General features: G+C 44.5%; 1 protein-coding gene across 2 annotated transcripts in view; it reads left to right on the top strand.

The window, feature by feature from the left end:
* Positions 1 to 21240, top strand: part of LOC309851128 (uncharacterized protein) — an 82931-nt gene that overhangs the window by 10355 nt on the left and 51336 nt on the right. Inside the window, exons 2-3 of one of the 2 annotated variants that reach the window (XM_082705956.1) lie at positions 5839 to 5945; positions 17966 to 18128. In XM_082705956.1, the coding sequence (XP_082562082.1) occupies positions 5839 to 5945; positions 17966 to 18061 (203 nt within the window). In that variant the 3' untranslated portion in view covers positions 18062 to 18128. Of the gene's footprint in view, positions 1 to 5838; positions 5946 to 17771; positions 17887 to 17965; positions 18129 to 21240 lie in introns of those variants that run through there. The other variant, XR_014304633.1, reaches the window with a different exon arrangement.

The raw sequence follows: 21240 nt of genomic DNA, 5'->3' as shown, positions 1-21240 counted from the left end.
CTTGCACCTGGTTCTTAGCAATACACGGATGAAAAAGCTACTGCGGCCAAGTGGTTGGTGAAAGGAAGACCTGGGCCCCATTTTTTTTTTTTTATAAACATATAATGTATTTTTATCCCCAGGGGTACAGGTCTGTGAATCGCCAGGTTTACACATTTCATAGCACTCACCATAGCACATACCCTCCCCAATGTCCATAATCCCACCCCCTTCTCCCAACCCCCGCTCCCTCCAGCAATCCTCAGCCTGTTTTGTAAGATTGAGTCTTTTATGGTTTGTCTCCCTTGCATCTTCTTTCATTTTTTCTTTCCTACCCCCCAAACCCCCACGTTGCATCTCTACTTCCTCATATCAGGGAGATCATACGATAGTTGTCTTTCTCTGATTGACTTACTTCGCTAAGCATAATACCCTCTAGTTCCCTCCACGTCGTCGCAAATGGCAAGATTTCATTTCTTTCGATGGCTGCATAGTATTCCATTGTATATATATACTACATATTCTTTATCCATTCATCTGTTGATGGACATCTAGGTTCTTTCCATAGTGTGGCTATTGTGGACATTGCTGCTATAAACATTCAGGTGCACGTGCCTCTTTGGAGCACCACATTTGTATCTTTAGGGTATATACCTGGGCACCATTCTTAATAGAACAATCAATTCCCTTCCTAAATGAGGCACTGCCAACATTCTACACAGGTTATTTTATAGCGGATATAATAACAAAGACTCATACTGGTAGTGCACCTAGTACATTCCATTCATCTGGCGTACTTCTTGACTAATTCTTATACTGACACTGCCGAGTAGATATTATCCTCCTCATCTTGCATATGCAAACCTGAGACCCAGAGAGGAATCCTTACCTGTCTAAGGTCACAAAGCTGGTAGAAGGGGGAACTGGGATTCAGACCCGGGTCTGTCTGGCTCTGATGTCTAGGCTGGTTCCACAGGGTCTAGAGAGTCAGAGAGCTCCTTCAAGTGGGGAGTGGATGGTGTGGGTATGGACCTCACTAATGCTAACTTAGGAGAACAGTCCTGATACAGAGTTCTAGAAAGAAGTGTCTGTAATGAACCTGCTGTCCCAGCAGGAATGGTGAGTTTTATCTCCTATAGGTTAGAGCAATTTGGCATCTGAGAATTCAAGGGCAGGATTGTGGGGACCATGGAGAAAACTGTTTTCAAAGACAGGAACGGCTTCTCTGGGCTGCATCAGGGAGGATAGTGTGCTCACGGTCGTGAGCACATGCTGGGGGACAGGAACAAGGAAGAGGTTGTAGGGAAGCAAAAAGTGTTACCAGAAAAGCCCTGGACAGAAAACAGATGGGTGTCAGGGTGGGAGAGGAAGGGAAGAGAAGTAAATGCATCCACAGCAGGAGACTTGGAAGAAGGGTTTTATAGCCCCTGCCCTTCTCCCAGGATGTTCTTCACTGCATCCCTGGCTGGGATATACTTTCGTTCTTGGTAGAGCCTTTCACTAAGAGTTGAGGAAACTCAGCCGAGCAGTGAGGGAAGACTTTTGTGGGCAACTGCCACTGAAATCCCAAGCCCTTAAATGTCAGCATGTCAGAGAGGCCTGCCTTCATCTAAATGAGACACCCCCCACCCCCAGCATGACTCTCTGTTACTAGACCTGGCACTTCTCTCAATAGCATTTCTTACCTTGTGTAATCACGTATTTATTAATTTTCATAGTCATTGTCAGGCTCTCCCCGTCAGCAGAGACCACCTTCGTTTTATTCACCGGTGTGTATTCAGCACGTAGAATGGTGTGAGGGAAATGTTCAAGAACTATCTGTTGGGCAGCTAAAGGGGTGAATGTTGTCCAGGTGGCTGATCCTTAAATCGGGTGGCTTTCATGCCATGTGGATAAACTATGGTGTACTCATCCCCACCAACTGGTGCATATAGGAAAATCAAGGTAGAGTTAACACCAATGATAGGTTCAAAGAGGAATTAAGGATCACTGTCTTAAGAGCTTGTCATAGGAAGTCCTACTCCTTGGCCTATTGAGGTAAAGGGAATTCTGGCTGCTTTTATGGAAATGAGCCTAAGTCATTTTAGCCCCAGATCTCTCCTCCCTCACACCAGTCCCCAGTCAGTCCCCAGCTGAGGGCAGATAGTGGTGGGGCGGGTCATGCTAAGGCTTGCCCCACTTCGTGCTGCTAGGAGCTCTGGCTTCCATCAGATATATGCTGGCTGTTGGCAAGGAGGAAGGAAGCAAGCCGTAGCAGGAATGAAGTCCACCCCTTCCCCTCAGACTTGGAGCCGTAGGCTGAAGGAAGCCAGCTGGTACCATGTTAAAGAGACCACTGTTTGTCACCTAATAAGCAAGTGTTTGAAGAGCAGGGGACAGGGGGTGATTATTCCTCAGTAGCTTGGAAAACAGGGCATGCATGATATTTTGTTTCTCCTTTGGCCTTGCTGATAGCAGAGTTCACTCGAGAGGTTTGGTTGACCTGATTCTTTTCAGGGAGACCTTGAAATATATAGATAAGCCCTTGATAAGTGGGACAGACATATGCCACTCCCTATCCCTGGCGTACCCGTTCTTCCTGATGCTCTGCCCCTGGTTTATGAACCGTGATCATTGTTCCTAGGAAAGATAAAGGGAGTCACGAGACTCCTCCCTGTGGCTTCAGCAAGATACACCGTAGGCCAGATTGGGCCTCAGTGTGGGACTTCTAGTGGTGTGAATCTGGAGAAGGGAAACAAAGTTCCACTTGTTCCTGTGAGCCTTCCTATCAAAGATGTTTACACCGTGAGTCTGCGCAGTTAGAGATGTGGGTCGTTTTTTGTCCAGTAGTGTGAGAGGCTTGGATGGCCTTGGTGTGCCCTCACATTTCCTGCCTTTGGTTTTTCTGGAAAGAAAATTAAGAGTTTATTAGTCACCTGCTATATCCCAGGTACTGAACGAGGTATCTTTTCCAAAGCTGTCTCATTTCATTTGTATGAAGACCATTTCAGGAGAGGTTATTATCCCCTTTATATGCATGAGAAGATGGAGGTTCAGAAAAGTAGAATAAATTTATTAAGCCCTCTCAGCCAAGAGGCTGAGTCATAATTTGAACCCTGGGCATCTCACTCCTAAACTTGTGTGTTCTTCCCATTCAGGGTTCACAAAGAACAAAAATTCTGGAACACATTACAGGGTGACCTGATACCTGGCTTAACAGGATGAATTTTAACACTAAACTTAGTTTGGCGCATCTGCCTTTACTGGGGAGAGACAGAGGAGGGAGAAGGGGGTGGCCTGAAAACCGTTTTTTTGCTGGGGTTCAGCCTACTGTCAGCACCTCGTTCCATCCAGACAATCGGAGCCTCTCTAAAAAAGCCACTGTGTTATTACAGCATCAAAGAAAAGGTGACCTTGGTAGCTTGGACTAGAACTTCCGTCCAGGGTAGCTGACTCTCTTTTACTGCATATGAGCCACATTTTTGCAGCCCTGTCCAGGAATATCTGTGGACCCAAAGGCTCCAATAAAATGAAAGTTATCTTGTATGCCTGTCTCCTACCCTGATCACGGGGCAGCCCAGCAAGACAGAAATCCCCAAACAGTGACTTGTCCTAGAGCCCAATGACACAGTCACCCCAACCTGTATCCAGCCGCTCCTCCTGCAGAAAACAAGCACCCCACTCTGCTTTCTGGGACCGAGTGTGAGCTCCTGGGCCTTTGGGCCTCAGGAGCCCAGCTCCAAAAAGTTTGCTGCTTCCTTACTTGAGATGTATTCCTGTACTGTAATCATACTGTGATGGAGCCAGCCAAAGCAGTGGCTATTAATAGGGAGGTGAAGAAAGCTGAGTCAGGAGGAGGCTGACTTAGGCTGGAGGCGAGAGCCTGGCCACCTTGGCCTACAATCCTCAGTGAGAGGTCAGGGAGAGAGACGGACCTGAGTTCATTCGGCTCCTGGGCCGGAGTCAGCACCATCTGGATTTCTCAACTTTGGAAATAGAAACCTGAGGCGATCCCGATCAAAGGGCTAGGCCGCCGTCTTTCTCAGGTCCTTGGGGAGTCTCAGAGCCCTGAACACACACAGCTTAAAGAGCTGTGATGCAGCAGGGCTGTAACTCTTCCCTGATAGCGTGACTTGGAGTGGGCTGTGAGGGGCCACCTTCGGCAGCCTGCCTCCGCAGAGAAGCCGGTGCTGACCCAGCCCCGAGCTGGCCAGAGCTCCTGTGCGCAGAGGTGTCAGAGGAGGAGATTGTATTTCTGGCTTCTTGATAAAGCTTGGGGAAGTGGGTGTTACAGAAAGGTGGAAGCAAAGAGGTGAAGGTCCAGAGCAAATGAAGGGCACGGTGCAGTCCTGATTGTGTGCCAGAATGTTTTCAAACATTTCTGTTAAGGCAATGCCTTTCTCAGGGAGATAAGACCTCAGCCACTTGGTAGATGCGCCATCACCTGGCAGCTGGAAGCAGGATGGATTCCCAAACTTGGCCCATGCTGGGCCACAGGGAAAGTAGAACTGCTCCCGGACGCTGGGTTCAGAGTATCCCTGACTCCCTGCCGGGTGTGAAACACACGCTCTGTATGCTGCTGCTTTTGGTCCTCACCAGCCCGGACAGGTGGGTATTACCACCCCTCTTCTCAGAGGGAAAAAGTGAGATTCAGGGACGCAAGGTGACAGTCACAGGGATAGAAGGTGACAAAGTAGGACTAAAACCTAGGTCTGTCCACAGCCGTAGGGCCCGTCCCCATCTTTTCGGCTTCTATGGGGACCCGGCCATCTGTCCCTCTGTTGCTGCTCTGGTGCCCACACTGAGTGGGCGTGATGGCAGTGTGTGTGTGTGTGTGTGTGTGTGTGTGTGTGTGTGTTGCTAGGAGGCGCTATTCCTTCAGTTGGTTAGCCATGCCTTGGTATGTTTCCTCAAGGGGGGAGATTGTTTTAGTTCCTGGATTGCTGAAGAAAGAGGGTCAGGTGGAGGAGATGGATTAGGGAAGATTTGTTCCTGTCCCTCCTAAAAATGTTTACTTAACACCTACCAGGCTCAGCTCTGGATGGCTTGGGCACTTTCAAACTACAGAACAATTTAAAGACCCTGGCCTTTTTCTCTACTATTTTTCACCTATCCTGGGGACTGTCCACAGGGGTAGATCCCTTCAGTTACACAGGTGTCATAATAGACCCCTTAGACACTCAAGTGTATATATCAAATACTTGTTCATGGAAAAAGTGGACTTTCCTTCTACCGACTGTCATATGGGTCACTTCCTGAACCTGAGAGAGATCCCCAGGACCCCAGACCCCAGCTCCTAAGCTCTAGCAAGTTCATGAGGGGAGGGAGCCCCATATGGGGCTCGATCCCAGACCCTGGGATCATGACCTGAGCCAAAGGTAGCTGTTTAACCCACCCACTGAGCCACCCAGGCACCCCCGTCAAGACTTCTTTCTTCCTTTCTTGAACAGTAGACATACAGCCTTAACAGTGAGAGCGGTCAAGGGGCAGATGGCGACGTCCAGGTCCAGACAGCTGCCTCCTGTCACTATAGTCAAAGTTAATTAATTCCCACTGTACCTTGAACTAGGTCACCTACAGGTCTGTGCTGAGGTCTGACCTGGTTGTCAGGGGAAGACATTTCTAGTCTGGCTCTTGGTGTGCTGTCTTGGGCCGGCGGGCAGAGAAAGGGGTATTTTTCACCTTTGCGTGGGATTGTCTCTCCTCTTCTCCCCCCGGGAGGTGACCATTTTCAGATCTGTGGGTGGGGAGGAAAATCTTCTTCCAAAAATAATCTTCTTTCTGCAGTGGGGTTTGAAGCTGGACCAAGCTGCTAATGCTATTTTTACCCAGCTTGCAGTTCAGGGTGTAAATAGCAACTCTGGCTGTTTTTTCCCACAGCTAACAACAGAGTCAACCTCTTCGAGGCAGAGGCAACCTGGCATTTTGCACAAAGGAAACAGAACAAAGGTTGCTCTTGGGCCCAGGAAATGGTCCTTGACCATCAGGTCAGTAGACAAACAGGGCTGGCGTCTTCATGGTTGTGCTATCTCAGTCCCTGCTGTAAACACGAGGCCCCTGATGATAGCTCTTCGGCTGAGGCTGGCTTAAAGAAGCGTGATGCGGAATCACGAGGGGAAAGGCAGGCCCATAAATCTCTGCCTGAGCACGCTGGGGGTTCCGGGAGCTCCAGCCGCTCTGGTCTCCAGCTGGCTGTCCCCCTTGCCCTCCCGCTTGCATTAGCAAGCATTTCTTCTAGGTTGCCCCAAACCCACCAGATTAGGAGCTGCGGAAGGACAGAAAAAACACCTACTCGAGGCTATCCAGATGACAGAATGGCTCTAAAAATAGATGCCTGCCATCTCTCAAGTGACTGGAGACCCCACCATCTTGAGTTTTAGGAAGTGTCATTTAGAGGTCATGCGAAGAGGACTGGCTGCCTCCATGCTGTGTATGAGCAGAAGCTACGAGAAGCTAACCAGAGCCCTTGGGTTGTGTCTCCAGCTGGGTTGGTGGGATGGGAAGTTCAGTTTCACAGAGGACCCCTCCCTGGTAACTGGTGATGAGCAGGGTAACTGGCAAAGACAGAGGTGAGCTCAACACGGTTAGCAATTCCCTATTGTTTCTCTTCTGGAGAACAAACATCCTTCACTGGCTTTTTCCTGAGGCCAATTTTCTTACCCAGATCTTTCCCTGGGGCCTTTGGACTGAAATTAGAAAGGAGCTATGAGTCAGCAGGAATGCCCTTCATTCTGAATTACACAGCAACTCTTCATGGAACTGCCCAGTCCCTTCCTCTAGGCACACATTAGTCAATCAATCAATGAGAGAATTTCTCAAATATCTACTGCATACTCAGAACCGGGCATTTAGGCACACGGTTCAAGTTTCAGTGTCTTCTGGCAGATGACGTATTGGCTAAGAAAGGAAATGGAGGGCAGATAAGCAAGGAAGTAACCCCCAAATTTGCTTTTTTGGAAGTGGTTTCTGTGCAGCTCCTCGGAATTGATTCTGGGCAACTGTTAAGTTACAAAACTCAGTGCCAATTATCAATAGCTGAAGTGGCATCAGAGAGCTTCTGATGGTAAAAATCAGGGCAGGTAACAGAGGAGAAAATAGCTTTGCCTTTGAGAAGAGAAGATGGGAATGTATTGTGTCACTGCTGTGTTGTGGGTTTCCACGGTTAACTTGGGTTCTCTCCCAGAACTGGTTAGCAAAACCTACTTAGTGTGACCTCCAGCAAAAAGTCCACCAGAGAGTTGGGCAGGATGAGATCAAAGCTTTGTCTTAGCAGCCGGAGGAGATCCGCACTGGGGTCAGGGTATCCTGGTTCTCACTGTGCTCAGAGTTCCATTAAACAGCCAACTCAGTTTTCAGTAAAGCTTGTTGAATTTTAAGTGTACCACTATGAACCAAATGTACCCTCTGTAGCAAACATCTAGTTCATCTGGTCATTCATGTATCCACCAATCTTCAAATTTACAAACAATGCTTTCTGGGGAAATCTTCTTGGAACCTTGATGGTAAATGTTTACCTAAAAAGAAAAAAGAAACCCCCCAAAAAACGGAAGCAGGAAAAAATGCCCTGGTGAGTGAAACCAAAAGCAAAAGCACACAGTCATTTGCTAGACTGACGGTTTGTTTTGAAAAATGCTCCCAGCCGCAGCCTTGACATTGGGGAAATTTGGGACATGGTAACAGACTTCCTGCCTAGTATTTCCCCAGATTTCCTGGAATCCAATTTGAAGTAGCATTTCCCCTGTGTCACCAAGGAGTTAAACTTTGGCTCTGCTCTCCTGGTGACTAATAGGTACCTTGTGGCTCTGAGATCAGTGAGAAGCTGACAGTCAGTGTGGGAAGTGTGTGAGGTGTCAATGCTCTTGAAATGCCTTCCATGGGCATGGTGTGCAAGCCCAAGGGTGTTTGCCACCTAAGGCCCCTGACTGTGTGATTTCAACGTAATTGCTTATTTCTTCCTGTGAATTTTGCATGATTTGAAAATGAAGATCTCTGACTCCATTGGAGGCTTGCTACTACCATAGTGTGTGAATTACTCTGTAGAGACAAGGCAGAATCCACTGACCTGACCATATCATACCTGACAAGGGTTAGGGAGACTTGGTTTTCCTACTCTAGCTGTTTTCATCCTTGTGAAAGGAGCACAATTAGCATAACACTCCTGGCTTCGCTTCACCCCCTCATTCTTCCCTGGGGAGGAGGAGTTGTTTCATCTGGTGAGTTTGCAAGGAGAAACTGTGTCTTGTTCTATCTTCTCTTCCTTACTTCTTGGGGAGCCAGGGTGGGAAGGGAAGGCCCTCCTGGCCCATCTGCCTATCGGTGAGTGGTCGCGTCTGTCTAATTCCGAGCTCGAGTGTTGGGAAGCTCATTTGTCTGACAGTACCAGCCATATTCTCTAATGTCAGCTTTATTAGTAATAAAGGTTATTTTTGCTCACCTAGCTTACGACAGTCCTCTCCTTCAGTTCAAAACTCGAGGAGAAGTACAGGGATTGCTGTGTTGGGGCCTCTACAAAGACCCCAACATATTTACTAGGAGACTTTCTGGTGGCTCGAAAAGGCATTGGGTTGGGGTGAGACCCCAGCTTCCAGGTCCATGTCACTGCTTTCCTATAGAACACTGAGTTCTTCAGGGTCGCCTGGGTGGCTCAGTTGGTTAAGTGTCTGCCTTAAGCTCAGATCATGATCCCAGGGTCCTGAGATCAAGTCCTGCACTGGGCTCCCTGCTCAGCATGGAGCCTGCTTCTCCCTGTCCCTCTGCTCACCCCGTGCCCCCCATCTGTGCTCTCTCAAATAAATAAATAAAAATCTTACAAAGAAGAAGAAGAAGATGATGATGATGATGATGACAATGACCAGGTTCTTCAGTAGTCAAATGAGTAAAGGGAGTTTATAGAAGGTGTCCTTCCCATCCGCATTTATCCATTTAAAACTCACTTACTGAATGCCTACTGTGTCAGATAGATATCAAGATAGGTATCAAGATAGATACCTCTACTGTCACACAGTTTATGGGGATCCAGACACAATTTGACCCAGGACTCAAACAACTGGGATCCATTTCTCCATTCTTCTTCCTCTGAGTGGATTCATTCTTCTGTTACCACATGACAGCTTCAAGCTTCTCACTATGGCTGCAGCCACTTGGATTACACCATTTTAGGTCACGGGCCATCCGTAAGGCCATGACTGGCCTCTCAGTGTGAGAAGATACATGGATGAGCTGATAGCCAGTGGAACTCATCCCTAGATGAAAGAAAGTGGGGCTTTTCCCATGTGGCTCAGAAATCTGGAGACCTATTAGGAAGAGAGAAGTGGCAACAACCAATAATTGTCCATGACAGAAGGAAAAGACAATAAATAAAATGATAATTCTGCTCTGAGGGAACAATTCAACCAGCAGAAAATCCAAACATTACATTACTACCTGGTGAATTAAGCACAGGTCTGGGAATCCAAAGATTTGGGTTCCAGATTCTGTGTGGGATCCCTATATAGACAGACCTGTAGGAAAGTCCTGGAGGTTAGTAGACTTGGCTTCCTTTTTTTTTTTTTTTTTTTTTAATATTTTATTTATTTATTTGACAGAGGGAGACAGCGAGAGAGGGAACACAAGCAGGGAGAGTGGAAGAGGGAGAAGCAGGCTTCCCACCAAGCAGGGAGCCAGATGTGGGGCTGATCTCAGGACCCATGTGGAAGGCAGAGGCCTAATGACTGAGCCACCCAGGCACCTCTAGACTTTGCTTCTTGATAGGCCTCTCAGGAACTGCCCTTGTGTTGGATTCTCCTGCTCTACGATTCCTTTTCTCTTTGGAAAGCAGAATGACATGTGTCTTGAGAGGAAGGTTAAACGGATCATTGAGGTGCTGTGGAGAAAGCAGCTATCACTCACTAAACCCAAGCTAGCTATTAGCATGTGCCTGTTCTTGTAGTCTTAAGACGTTCAACCAATGGTTTAGGGGCTAAACATTAACCACACTGGGGCAGATCAGCACTACAAGAGCTGTGAGCCATGAACATACACAGGCCTTCGGTGTTCTAAGTTCAAAAGATCTATGTGATACAAGATATAATCCAAGTGAACTGAAAACGGACGGAAATGCAGTCAGGCATGCAAGGTAGGGAGACTGCTTCAGCTTAGTACCAGAGCTAGTTCTCAAGAGGTCTGAGTGTTTGCCAAGCAACTCCATAGTTCCAGCCGGCCTGGGCAATCCTTGAGATTTTCACTCAGCAAACATTTGGGTACCTTCTCTGCAAGAAGTTACAGTAGAAACACATAAGCAGCTATGAGGTCGCCCCTTATATCCTTCTTAGAAAAAGAAGGATCTCCACTTACAAATAGGTAAATTATTATGAGTCCAGATTATTATATGCAATATCATATATAGTATATGAACTAAAGGTCTGTTACACCAGAGCCAGAAGGTAAAATTCGTTTCACTTTGGGGTGGATGTTGGAGAAGGAGTGGGCCATGAGTGAATCCTGCTTTAAGGCATGAACAAATACATAGGATTAAATTGGAAGATTACAACCAATTACACAGTCTTTTTTTGGTCTCCCAAATAAATATGACTCAGTCCCCTAAACACCCTGTGGCAACAGTTTGTCCCCCCCCCCCTTTTTTTTAGGATTTTATTTATTTATTTGACAGACAGAGATCACAAGTAGGCAGAGAGGCAGGCAGAGAGGGGTGGGGAAGCAGGCTCCCTGCTGAGCAGAGAGCCTGATGCGGGGCTCCATCCCAGGACCTTGAGATCATGACCTGACCCAAAGGCAGAGGCTTTAACCCACTGAGCCACCCAGGTGCCCTGGTTTGCACCTTTCCTAATGTTCTTATTGTGACTCTTATCACAGTCAATTGTTTATTCATTCAATTACTTGGTCAGTTACTCATTGAACATTCATGGCTGGTTTGATATGCACCAGCTACTGTGTCAAAGGCCAAGATACAAAACAGAGTGAGACACAGTCACAGTATTTTAGGAGCTCAGTTCAAGAGGGAAAAAGGCATATGAAAAATAATTGTAATACAACATGAGAAGTACTCACAGAAGCACACACTGACTGCTTTGAGGTGAACTCTTCAGAAGGAGATGATCTTTGACTTGATCTAAAGATAACAGAAGTTTTCTAGGCTGAAATTTTAGAGCATCTGGAAAGTCCCTGCAGGAGGAGCCAGCATGGTGTGCTAGGAAATGCTAAGGATAAGGAGTTGGTCTGGAAGGATCTTAAAGTATGTAGGGGGAGTGTCAGAAGAGGAGTGGGGGGAGCCTGGGTGGCTCAGTGGGTTAAGCCGCTGCCTTCGGCTCAGGTCATGATCTCAGGGTCCTGGGATCGAGTCCCACATCGGGCTCTCTGCTCAGCGGGGAGCCTGCTTCCCTCTCTCTCTCTCTCTCTGCCTGCCTCTCTGTGTACTTGTGATTTCTCTCTGTCAAATAAATAAATAAAATCTTTAAAAAAAAAAAAAGAGGAGGAGTGGGGTAAAAAGGTAAGTCACGTGAAGCTTTGTAGCTCTCAATGTGGGCTTTGGACTTTATTTTATAGATAAAAGAGATTTGTTGAAGGACTAAAGGAAGGACAATATTAGGTTTGGGCCTTAAAAAGACGCTCTAGCAGGAATCGTCAGGAAGTCTTATCCTGGGGAAGGATTGGAGGCAAAAAAAAAAGCACCAAGAAGGTTATTTCAATAATCTAGATGAGAAGTGATAAGGTTTTGAAAGTTGAAAAAGAGGCGACAGAATGGGTTCAGGAAGACTTGAGACATTGAACCATAAGACTTGATAATTGATTGATTGGGGAGGATGTCAGAAAGGAAAAGTTAAGAATGACTTAGGATTCAATAGCCTAGGTAGGTAAGGAAATGAGGGTTCCATTATCTAGAGTAGCTAGTAGAAGAAGAACAGGTTTGGGAGGAAAGATAAGGACATACTGCCTTTAAGATGTGTGTATGACATTCATGTGGGCAGGCTCTGCTGGCTGTTAGAAACATTTGCCTACAGTTGACAGGAAAAATGGAAGCTAGAGGTTGACCAGGGCATAGATGGGTGCTGAAACCATGAAATTAAGTAGCACAAACCAGGCCACTAAAGGGCAAAGATTTTGAGGGCAGTAGGAGTTTGATCATCCCTATAGCCCTGACATAGTGCCTTGCATAAAACAGGTAGAAACTATGTAAAAATCTATAGATACATAAATATACCAATTTGGAGGCTGCTAGCAACACCTAGGTGCCCTGAGACCTCCAGTTTGGAGGCTGTGCAATTTTACAGACTTATTTGAGGGCCAAACTGGCAATAACAAGAATGCAACCAACATACTAATATTCAAAGAGATTCTGGTCTTCTGCTAAATTCCATTTAAAAAAACTACTGTTACCACCTTATGTATTTCTTTGCTTTTGGTCTTTCAGAGGATACTATAAAATGAGGAAGCTGGGGTAATACAATTTATCAGAATTAGGGGAGTTTAGCTACAGTTGCTGGAACACAAAAATTGGTGTCAGTGTGTTTGACCTTTAGGAAAGTCATTCTGAGGGCAGCTTCCTGGTGTTTTAGGAACTAAGCAGTGTCTTCTTCAAATGTCACACAGTGTTACAGTTTTTTTGCATTTGCTCATTCTTTCAACAAGGATTGTTTGAGCACTTCATATGTTCTAGACATTGTGCTAGGGACCAAGGACATCTTTCCACCTCTCAAAGAGCTCACAGTCCAAAACAATGAAAACATACTGCGAAGTATTACTATATTATAGTATGGGGTAAGCACTGTGTGCAGTTGAAGGCAGAGAAAGACAACCCAGCACGGAGGGGAGAAAATGAGGGTGGCAACATGGTTAGGGAGGTCTTTTCAAGAGAGACAATGCCAGCTGATACAGGAGGGGATGAGGTTCCAGATCAGGGAGAGAGCATCTGTAAAGGCAAGGAAGAATAGAATTCATTCTGGCTGAACATAGAGGACAGTGGCAAGAGATGAGCTAGGAGAGGTGGAGAGGGACCTCATCAGGCCCTGATAAGTATGCCCTTTTATGGAGTCTGAACGTTTAGCCTAAAAACGATGGATAGTTCATTGAAGTATTCTTAGAGAGGACTTCAGAACTCTTGTGCTTTTAGTTTTTGTCTTATTTTCCATTCTCTCTCCTCCTGTCTCTCTGTTTTGACAGCTTGTCTGCCTTCCTTCCTTTCTTCCTTCCACCCCCCCTCCCTCCTTTCCTGTAACCATGATTTTGGAAATTGCAACTGATCTGGCCTATACCTAATGGGCCAGTGATTTCTTTATGTTTTGTCCTTGCTTGGACTGAAGAAAAAGAAGGGGTTGTAGATCCTGGAGACCTGAATTTTGACAGTGGTAATAAGCAAAGTGAGAGAATCCCAGAAATAATTAAAACCACCTGAAGACTCTCCTTTTAGACTCAGTTTTGAGGAGGGGGCCATTACTTCCAAGGTGTGGGCAGGAATCTTAACTGAAGAGAGACCTCCATTCTTGCGACTGGGGTCCCTGGACCAGCACAACCAGCAGCAGCACCTGAAGCTGTTTAGACAAGTGGAATTTCAACCTTCAGTCCAAGCCTACGAAATCAATCTGCATTTTTAACAAGATGCCTAGGAGATTTCCATATACACTCAAGTTTGAAAAGCCTTGATCTCCAAGATAGGAAAATTGCTTAGCTGGTAAATCTTATGTCACCATGTTCCAATCTGTATTGTTTTGCATGGTTGATTTATATGTAATTAGTTTGTCAACCTCTATGATTATAAATTTATGTCCCAAAGTAAATTCAATCAGGGGTTAAACCATTTGTACTCCACTGAACATTTCCAAGAAATCTCCTTGGAACCAATGATGTTGAGATTCTTTTAAATAAAGGGTTTGCTCTCTGTTGGATAAAGGATGCATTTTTTTCCCTTATTGTGACAAAATATACATAACATAAATTTACCACTTTAACCATCTTTAAGTGTACAGTTCGGTAGCAATAAGTACATTCACATTCTTGTGTCACCATCCCCACCATCCATCTCCAGAACTTTCTTAACTTCTTAAACTGAAACTCAGCACCCATTAAATAATAACTCCCATTGCCCTCTTGCCCTTAGCCCTGGAAACCACCATTCTACTTTGTCTCTCTGAACTCTACCCTAGGTGCTTCATACAGATGGAATCATACAGTATTTGTCCTTTTCATAGCTGGTTTATTTCACTTCACTTTGTGTCTTCAACGTTTATCCACATCATGGCTTGTTTCAGAGTTTCTTTCCTTTAAAAAAGGCTGAATGACATTCCATTGTATGTATCTGCCACATTTTCTTTTTTACCATTCATCCATCAACGGACACTTGGGTTACTTCTGTTTTAGCTATTTAGCATAATGCTGCTGTGAACATGGGTGTAGAAAGATTCCTACCAGGCATGCAGTACCCCTCTCCCGGCATCTCCACATTATTTCTTAGAGGTGTGCCACAATAAACATAAAATTCACAGTTAATGGATGTTCTCAATGAATTTCTTTAACGTATCAAGTCTCTAGTTGACTCCTCATTAAGAAAAGGGAATTTGTTGTTGTTGGGAATGAAATGTCTGTTCCGTTTAGTGTCTCTGTCTGGGACCAATGGCCTCCTGAATATAAACTCGGAGCCAGAGCCAAGACATTAATCTGTGAAGCTTAAGTATTGATTTGGTGACGCTATCCTCTTCCCCTGATGCTATTCCTATCAACTCAAATTATCTCTGTGAATATAGGAACCATTTTTTTCTGGGTGCACAAGGCAGCTGGTGAGAAGCTGCTTGCTGATGGGCTGTGACAGAGATGAGCTGTCAGCTGCTCCTGGGCAATCAAGGTCCTCCCTGCCAGAGTGTTGCTGGTCAAAGGAATTTGCAGCCCTTGAAGCCTAGGGGTTTACGGACACCCACTTGAACACACTCGAGGCTCCAGCCTGATTTCAGTAACCTCCAGCAGCGTTCAGAGAAGGCGAAGAGTCCCTGAGTTTATAGTGGAATTATTCTAAAGAATTGTATAAAGGGTGTTTTCTCTTCAGATTAATCATACTTCTTTTCTGGAGTCCCCAGTTGACTTGGCGCTGCTTTAGGAAGCTGGTGGGACCGCTTTCCCTCAGGCATCCAGTGGGGGCGCTCTTAACTCTCTCCATTTCATGCCCACTGTATTTCATCCCTGGGTCAGGTCTTTGGGTTGTGGGTGAAGAAGAGAGAGTTAAAATCACACCAGCTCATTTGGAAAATAAACACTGAAGCTCTAGATTTCATTTTCTGTGCAATCACTTTTGCTTGGAAACTAAATCTAGAGGTAAAGATGGGAACAACACAAAAGTTTCCAATTTTCATGTTAATTCCTGGCCCTCCAGGATGATTTAACTTTATCTAGAAACTGAACACACATTTGGGCTAATCTTTTATGAGATCTGATTAAGAGCTTTACAGTGAAGATTTGCACCACATTAGAAAGGCTCAAGCAATTTAGGAGAGTGCGCATGTAAGGAATTTCCTTTTACCCGATTATAAAAGAAGAGGTAGAAATCACAGCCAACTGCACTAGAAGGGAAAGGGTAAGGACCGGCCTATTTGAATCACAAGGAAAAAAGTTTGCAGGTTGGTGAACACATCTGAAGACTTCCCAGGAGGGCGAGGAACACTGAAAACTGAAAGTTGAATGTGATGAGTTTATAGGCACGTGGAATCACAGCAGCACGAAGGGATACAAGGAGTCTGGGGACCTGCATAAGAGCGTAAATTATCTGTAGGCCACTGCCTAGAATTTACACTTTGCCTCCTCCTGGGTTTTATCCTGATCTTTCCACTTGAAATGCCTTCCCCTGTCCTTTGCCCTCTCCATTAATATATGCTTATCAAAATCTCTCCATCCGACACCTCTCAGCCATAATTGCTCTTTTGCACCCTTTCAAAATGTGTGCGTTTTGGATACCTGGGTGGCTCAATTGATTAAGCATCTGCCTTCAGCTCAGGTCATGATCCCAGGGTCCTGGGATTCCCCTCCCTGCCCCATGTCAGACTCTTTGCCAGCGGGGAGCCTGCTTCTCTCTCTCCTCTGCCTGTTGCTCCCCCCTGTTCATGCTCTCCCTCTCTCTTTCTCTGATAAATAAATAAAACCTGAAAAACAAAACAAAATAAAAACACCAAAATGTGTGTATATTATATGTCATAGGGCAGTCTACCTGGCCATTAAGGACACGTTTCTTAGTGGGGTCACTCTCAAGACATTTTTCACATGTGTGGTTTGTGCTCCTAAACCAGTCCATAAATTCTTTGAGGTAAGGATTATCTGAAGGTGTATTTCTCTAGGGTGTCCTAAAACAGTGCTCCTCAAACCTTAATATGCGTGGGCCCCAATAGGGGATCTTGCTACAATGAAAATGCTGATTCAGCAGAAATGGGTTGGGCCTGAGATTCTGCATTTCTAACCAACTACCCAGTGTTGCTGCTGACCACCATTTGAGTCAAATGCTGACCACCATTTGAATAGCAAGGTCCTAAAACACCCAGGATGGTGCTTCAACATAAACAAGTAAAACTTCAGATGTTGGTAGTAGTTCCCAACCAAATTCCTCTTGTGAGGTCCTAACCCCTTCGAGTAAATGCTACCTCATGATCGAAGGTAAGTCCTCTTCCTCTTGGTCATGACACTGCCCTCTAAACTAACAGAAGCCTGAGGACATGATTTTGTGATAATGCAGCTGTTTGAATTTGTGTTTAAATTCGAGGAATATGAGTGGTTTTACTCATTTGAGAGGACTGGTTAATTACCTGGGTGTGCATGGCCCAGCTCTGATACGCTAGGCCACTCTTGGTAAGAGCCATAATTATACTCGCTGATCCCATAAACGAGAGCCCACACTAGCCTGCACAGAGTGCAGAGAGCAGTAACTCATCTTCTGGATAAGGGGCCCTCACTTTTCTCCCAGATGGTTAAGTACGTGGAGGCAGAAACCAAACTTACTTTTGTTGACCTGTGTCAAGTCTGTTTCCTGTAAGAAGTCCCGCTCTGTCAGAGGCAAAGAACTCCATCTTAGTTTCACCTTCAGAACTAGGAAAATCAGTCTACTAAGCAGACTTCAGTAAATGCTTTTGAAGCAGATTAGACAGACCAGAAGGACATTGGGGCATGAGTTAGGATGCAGAAATTTCTGATTGGTCTCATGGCCTGGCATGGATCAGAGGCCAATCCAGTCTGTCAGGATGACAGTTTGCTTATCGGTAAAATCAAGGTGTTGCTTCTTATCAGGGCTAAGAGTCTGTGATTCTGATCACCGTAGCAGGGAAAAGCACGGGAGACAAGAATTGCACACTTGGCTCCGTGACAGCACAGTGTGACTGGGAGCCTCTTGGCGGGCCCTTCTCCTCTTCCCGTTCTCAGCCTCAGCGCTCGTCCTGACCTGGCGCTAAGTTACCCTTTCCTAGACAATTCGGTGCCTCACATCCGCCAGCATGGTCTAGAAAGACTTGGAAAGATATACCCTGTGCTGCCACCTAATGGCTCCAATTCTCTCAAGGCGATTCTTCAGCACCATTTGGACATTACAGAACCTCTAGGCCCTTTATCAAACATAATCCACCAGCAATGATAACCTAAGAGGAGATGATAAAGGCTACTTGCCAGCGCCACTTCATCGCGGGAATCAAGGACGATTACTCTAAGAACCGTAACTTTTTTTTTTTTTAAACTTGGTGATTTCCTCCTCGTTATTTCCTGTCTGTTTCCCCTGTAATGATTAACAGTAAAACGAAAAACAAAAAGGGCCAAGGTGTTTGTTTTTAAGGGCAGCAAGGAAGCCAGGAACTGGGGGAAACAGCACTCCAGGGGTTGGGGTAAACAACTCCAGGGGATGCAGTGGGTAGAGGGAGCTGAATAGCTGGAAGGAAAGCAGGTTGAGTCCTCAGGCTCCCTGGAAAAAGGAAAGAGCAGGTGAAGTAAAGTTGTGTTCTAGTGGGAAGGAAAGTAACGGTCCTAATAGCATTGTCACTCTTTCCTGTTTTGTCTTCAGATGTACCAGTCTATTTTCAATCCCAGAAGAGGAAGCAAATGGATAGTTGTCGACTACTGTTCTAGCTCAGGGGACTTCGTAGGAAATAATGAGTGAAGATCCTCAATACAAACGTCTCCAGAAGGGCCAGGCAGATAAGGTACCTGGCCAGGGTCAGCCATAGGTAAGATGGTCATGAGTGGGGACTGTGCGGAACTGGGGAGCGCCTACTCTGTCTCGGGAGATAACAGCTGCTCAGCCATAGGTGGTTATGGCCCTAACCGAATTGTGTGCTCACACTGACTGATCTCTCAAATATTCAAGAGAAGCTAGGAATTTAGATTATGGGAAGTCTCCTTATTTTTAAATGTTGGCAGCTAATGCTACTTTTAAAACAAACAACAGCAACACGGTATGAGTCAAATAAAACATGTCAGTGAGACATATTTAGCCCAAAGGCCAAGTTTTTGAAAACTTGGACCTAGAACAGTTTGCATTCCGGAATCTCAAAGCATTAATAGGCTCCTTGTGAGGCATATGGTCTGTCAACAATAGCAAACTACAGTCAAACAAGCAAATACCAGATAAATTGGGGAATTATAAAATGCTTCTTATTTAGATTTTTTGGTTTGTTGATTTATTATATCCAGCTAAAAGCCTTGGATACATTCACTCAATAAATCAAGAAGCATTGATTGAGCACCTAATATATGCTAAGTAATGATAATTAAAACTTTTTCTGTAAAGGGCCAGATAGCAAATATTTTAGGCTTTGGGGGCCAAATCGTTTCTATCACAACTACTCAGAGACAGTTGTAGTTACAAAGCAGCCTAAGACAATACATAAGCAAATAGGTGTAGCTGTGTTCCAATGCAACATTTTTTTTCCCAATACAACTTTATTTACAACAGTCAGCAGTCCAGATTTGGCCCATTGGCTATAGTATGCCTATCTCTGATCTAAGAAAATCTTAGCAAATTCAAAGCCTAGTTGCAAGAGTTTTCTTTTTCTTTTCTTTTTTTTTTTTAACATGGGAGTTCTTTTTTTTTTTTTTTTCAAAGATTTTATTTATTTATTTGACAGACAGAGATCACAAGTAGGCAAAGAGGCAGGCAGAGAGAGGGGAGGAAAGGGGCTCCCCACTGAGCAGAGAGCCCAGTGCGGGGCTCCATCCCAGGACCCTAAGATCATGACCCAAGTTGAAGGCAGAGGCTCTAACCCACTGAGCCACCCAGGCACCCGGCAACAGTTTTCTTTAAAGAAATCTACATATTTATGCTTTGCCTATTTGGACAAGGAATTAGGGTGATATCACTATGATTTTTAAGTTATATTGGTAAGTATACCAATATAACTTACCCCAAATAGACCTCTGTTATCGTTTAGTATAATACAAGCTATAATAATTATTCTAAAAACATAAACAAGTTACCGTAAACATTGGAAATAATGCTGGTCCAACCAAACTCCTGAAGTTAGTTTGGCAAGATTGTCTGAATATGAATTCTGAATATGAATTTAATTTAGGATAATTTCTCAGAAAGAGAACCATTTACATGGGAAAATATTGAATAGTTGACTGAGAATGTTATCTTAATGGAGTGATTCAGTTCCTTTTTTGATTACATGTGAAACTGTTATGAGGAGGTAACATACAGCTGAGCACACCTGCTTGTCCCCTGGGTCCTATGGGACTTACTACTTGGAACTTTCAAAAAAGATGTTATAAAGAGAACAAATGAAGCAGTATATTGCTTTTATCTTTTTTTAAAAGAGATTTTATTTATTTATTTGACAAAGATCTCACAAGCAGGCAGAGCAGAAGGCTGGGGCGGGGGGAGCAGGCCCCCCACTGAGCAGAGAGCTATGTGGGGCTTGATCCCAGGATCCTGGGATCATAACCTGAGCTGAAGGCAGAGGCTTAACCTACTGAACCACCCAGGCACCCCTATCCCTTTTATCTTTATACTCTGAGAGAAGTAATGGGACATAGAAAATGCTCAAAGAATGCTTGCTTTTTGAATGGAAGGCAACAGATTTGGTTGGCCTTTAGATGTTACTTTTGTGAAATAGTAAGTAATGATACCATACCTGTAGATACTGTGTACTGGGTGCCAAAAGCTATCTGTAGCTCCCTTCTCCTTCACTTTCTTCTACTGTAGATTGCCTTGCAGTGAAAGGGACTATGATGTTCCAATTCTGGCCAACAAGATATAAATATAAGTAACTGCTTGGGACTTCTGAGATCATTCCTGGGACTAATTCAGTTTGACCTCTTATCCCTTCCTTCTTCTTCCTGACCTAGAACACAGATACAATACCTTAGAAGTTCAGTAGCTGTCTTATAACATGGGGACAAAAGCAACAGTCTAAGGATGGTGGAGTAAAAAGAAAGAAGCAGCCTTGGAGTAGAAAGACAGAAGAAGCCTTGATAGCATTGAGCACCTTCATTAGGCCTGAACTGACCATATTTGGGTTTATTAACTGAGAAGAAATATAGTCCCTATGGGATAATGCCATTGCCTGCCTTTCTATTTCTTGCAACCCAACCCAATTCTATTTATTTGGGGGCTGCTTAGAGTTTCCTTCCTTTCTTAGACTCCATCAACTTTGCTTAGGAAATGAAATTTCTGGCATCCAATGCAGTTGTATTAATTTTCTGACTTTTCATGTTCCACTTTGAAAAGTTGGGTTAGAGGCTTGTTATAAAAATCTTGTTATGAACTCAAATAATATATAAAGATCAAAATTCACTCGTGTTCTTAGGAAGAAGTCCTATTATAATACATCAAGTTCAAAGAAAATGTTCTACAACATAGCTTCTAAGAATATCAAAGGTATTGTCAACAGATTCTTTCTGAACTTGTTTTAAGTAGCAAATACTATATGCCAACAAACTATCTGAAAAGTGTTTAATAATGTATGAATATGGTCTACTTTTTAGTTTCATGGCCCCCAAACCATCATATTTTGTGACATATACATTAGCTTTTAAAGACATTTCAAATCTTGGATTTTAGGAGCACCCAGTTGGCAAATTTTAGGCACTTTGGGCATCAAAAAATTAATGATGGTAAGATATTATAACACATTAAATGAAATGTGAAAAAAAATCTATGAGTTCACAGTGATTCAGAAGCATGCCAGCTAGTAAATGTTGATGAATATTGGAGTTTGCAACTGCCAATATAGTAATCGCTTCAGGGTACCATTATTAACATGTTAAAGCTATTGACTGAAAGAATGTTAGGGAACAAGATAATCACATGGCTTCAAAGTAGCATCTCAGAGATCA

The sequence above is a fragment of the Mustela nivalis genome (genome assembly GCF_964662115.1).
Source record: "Mustela nivalis genome assembly, chromosome: 17".
NCBI classification, from domain to species: domain Eukaryota; kingdom Metazoa; phylum Chordata; class Mammalia; order Carnivora; family Mustelidae; genus Mustela; species Mustela nivalis.
The sequence above is the reverse complement of the archived record's forward strand: the minus strand, read 5'-3'. Positions and strand labels throughout refer to the sequence as shown.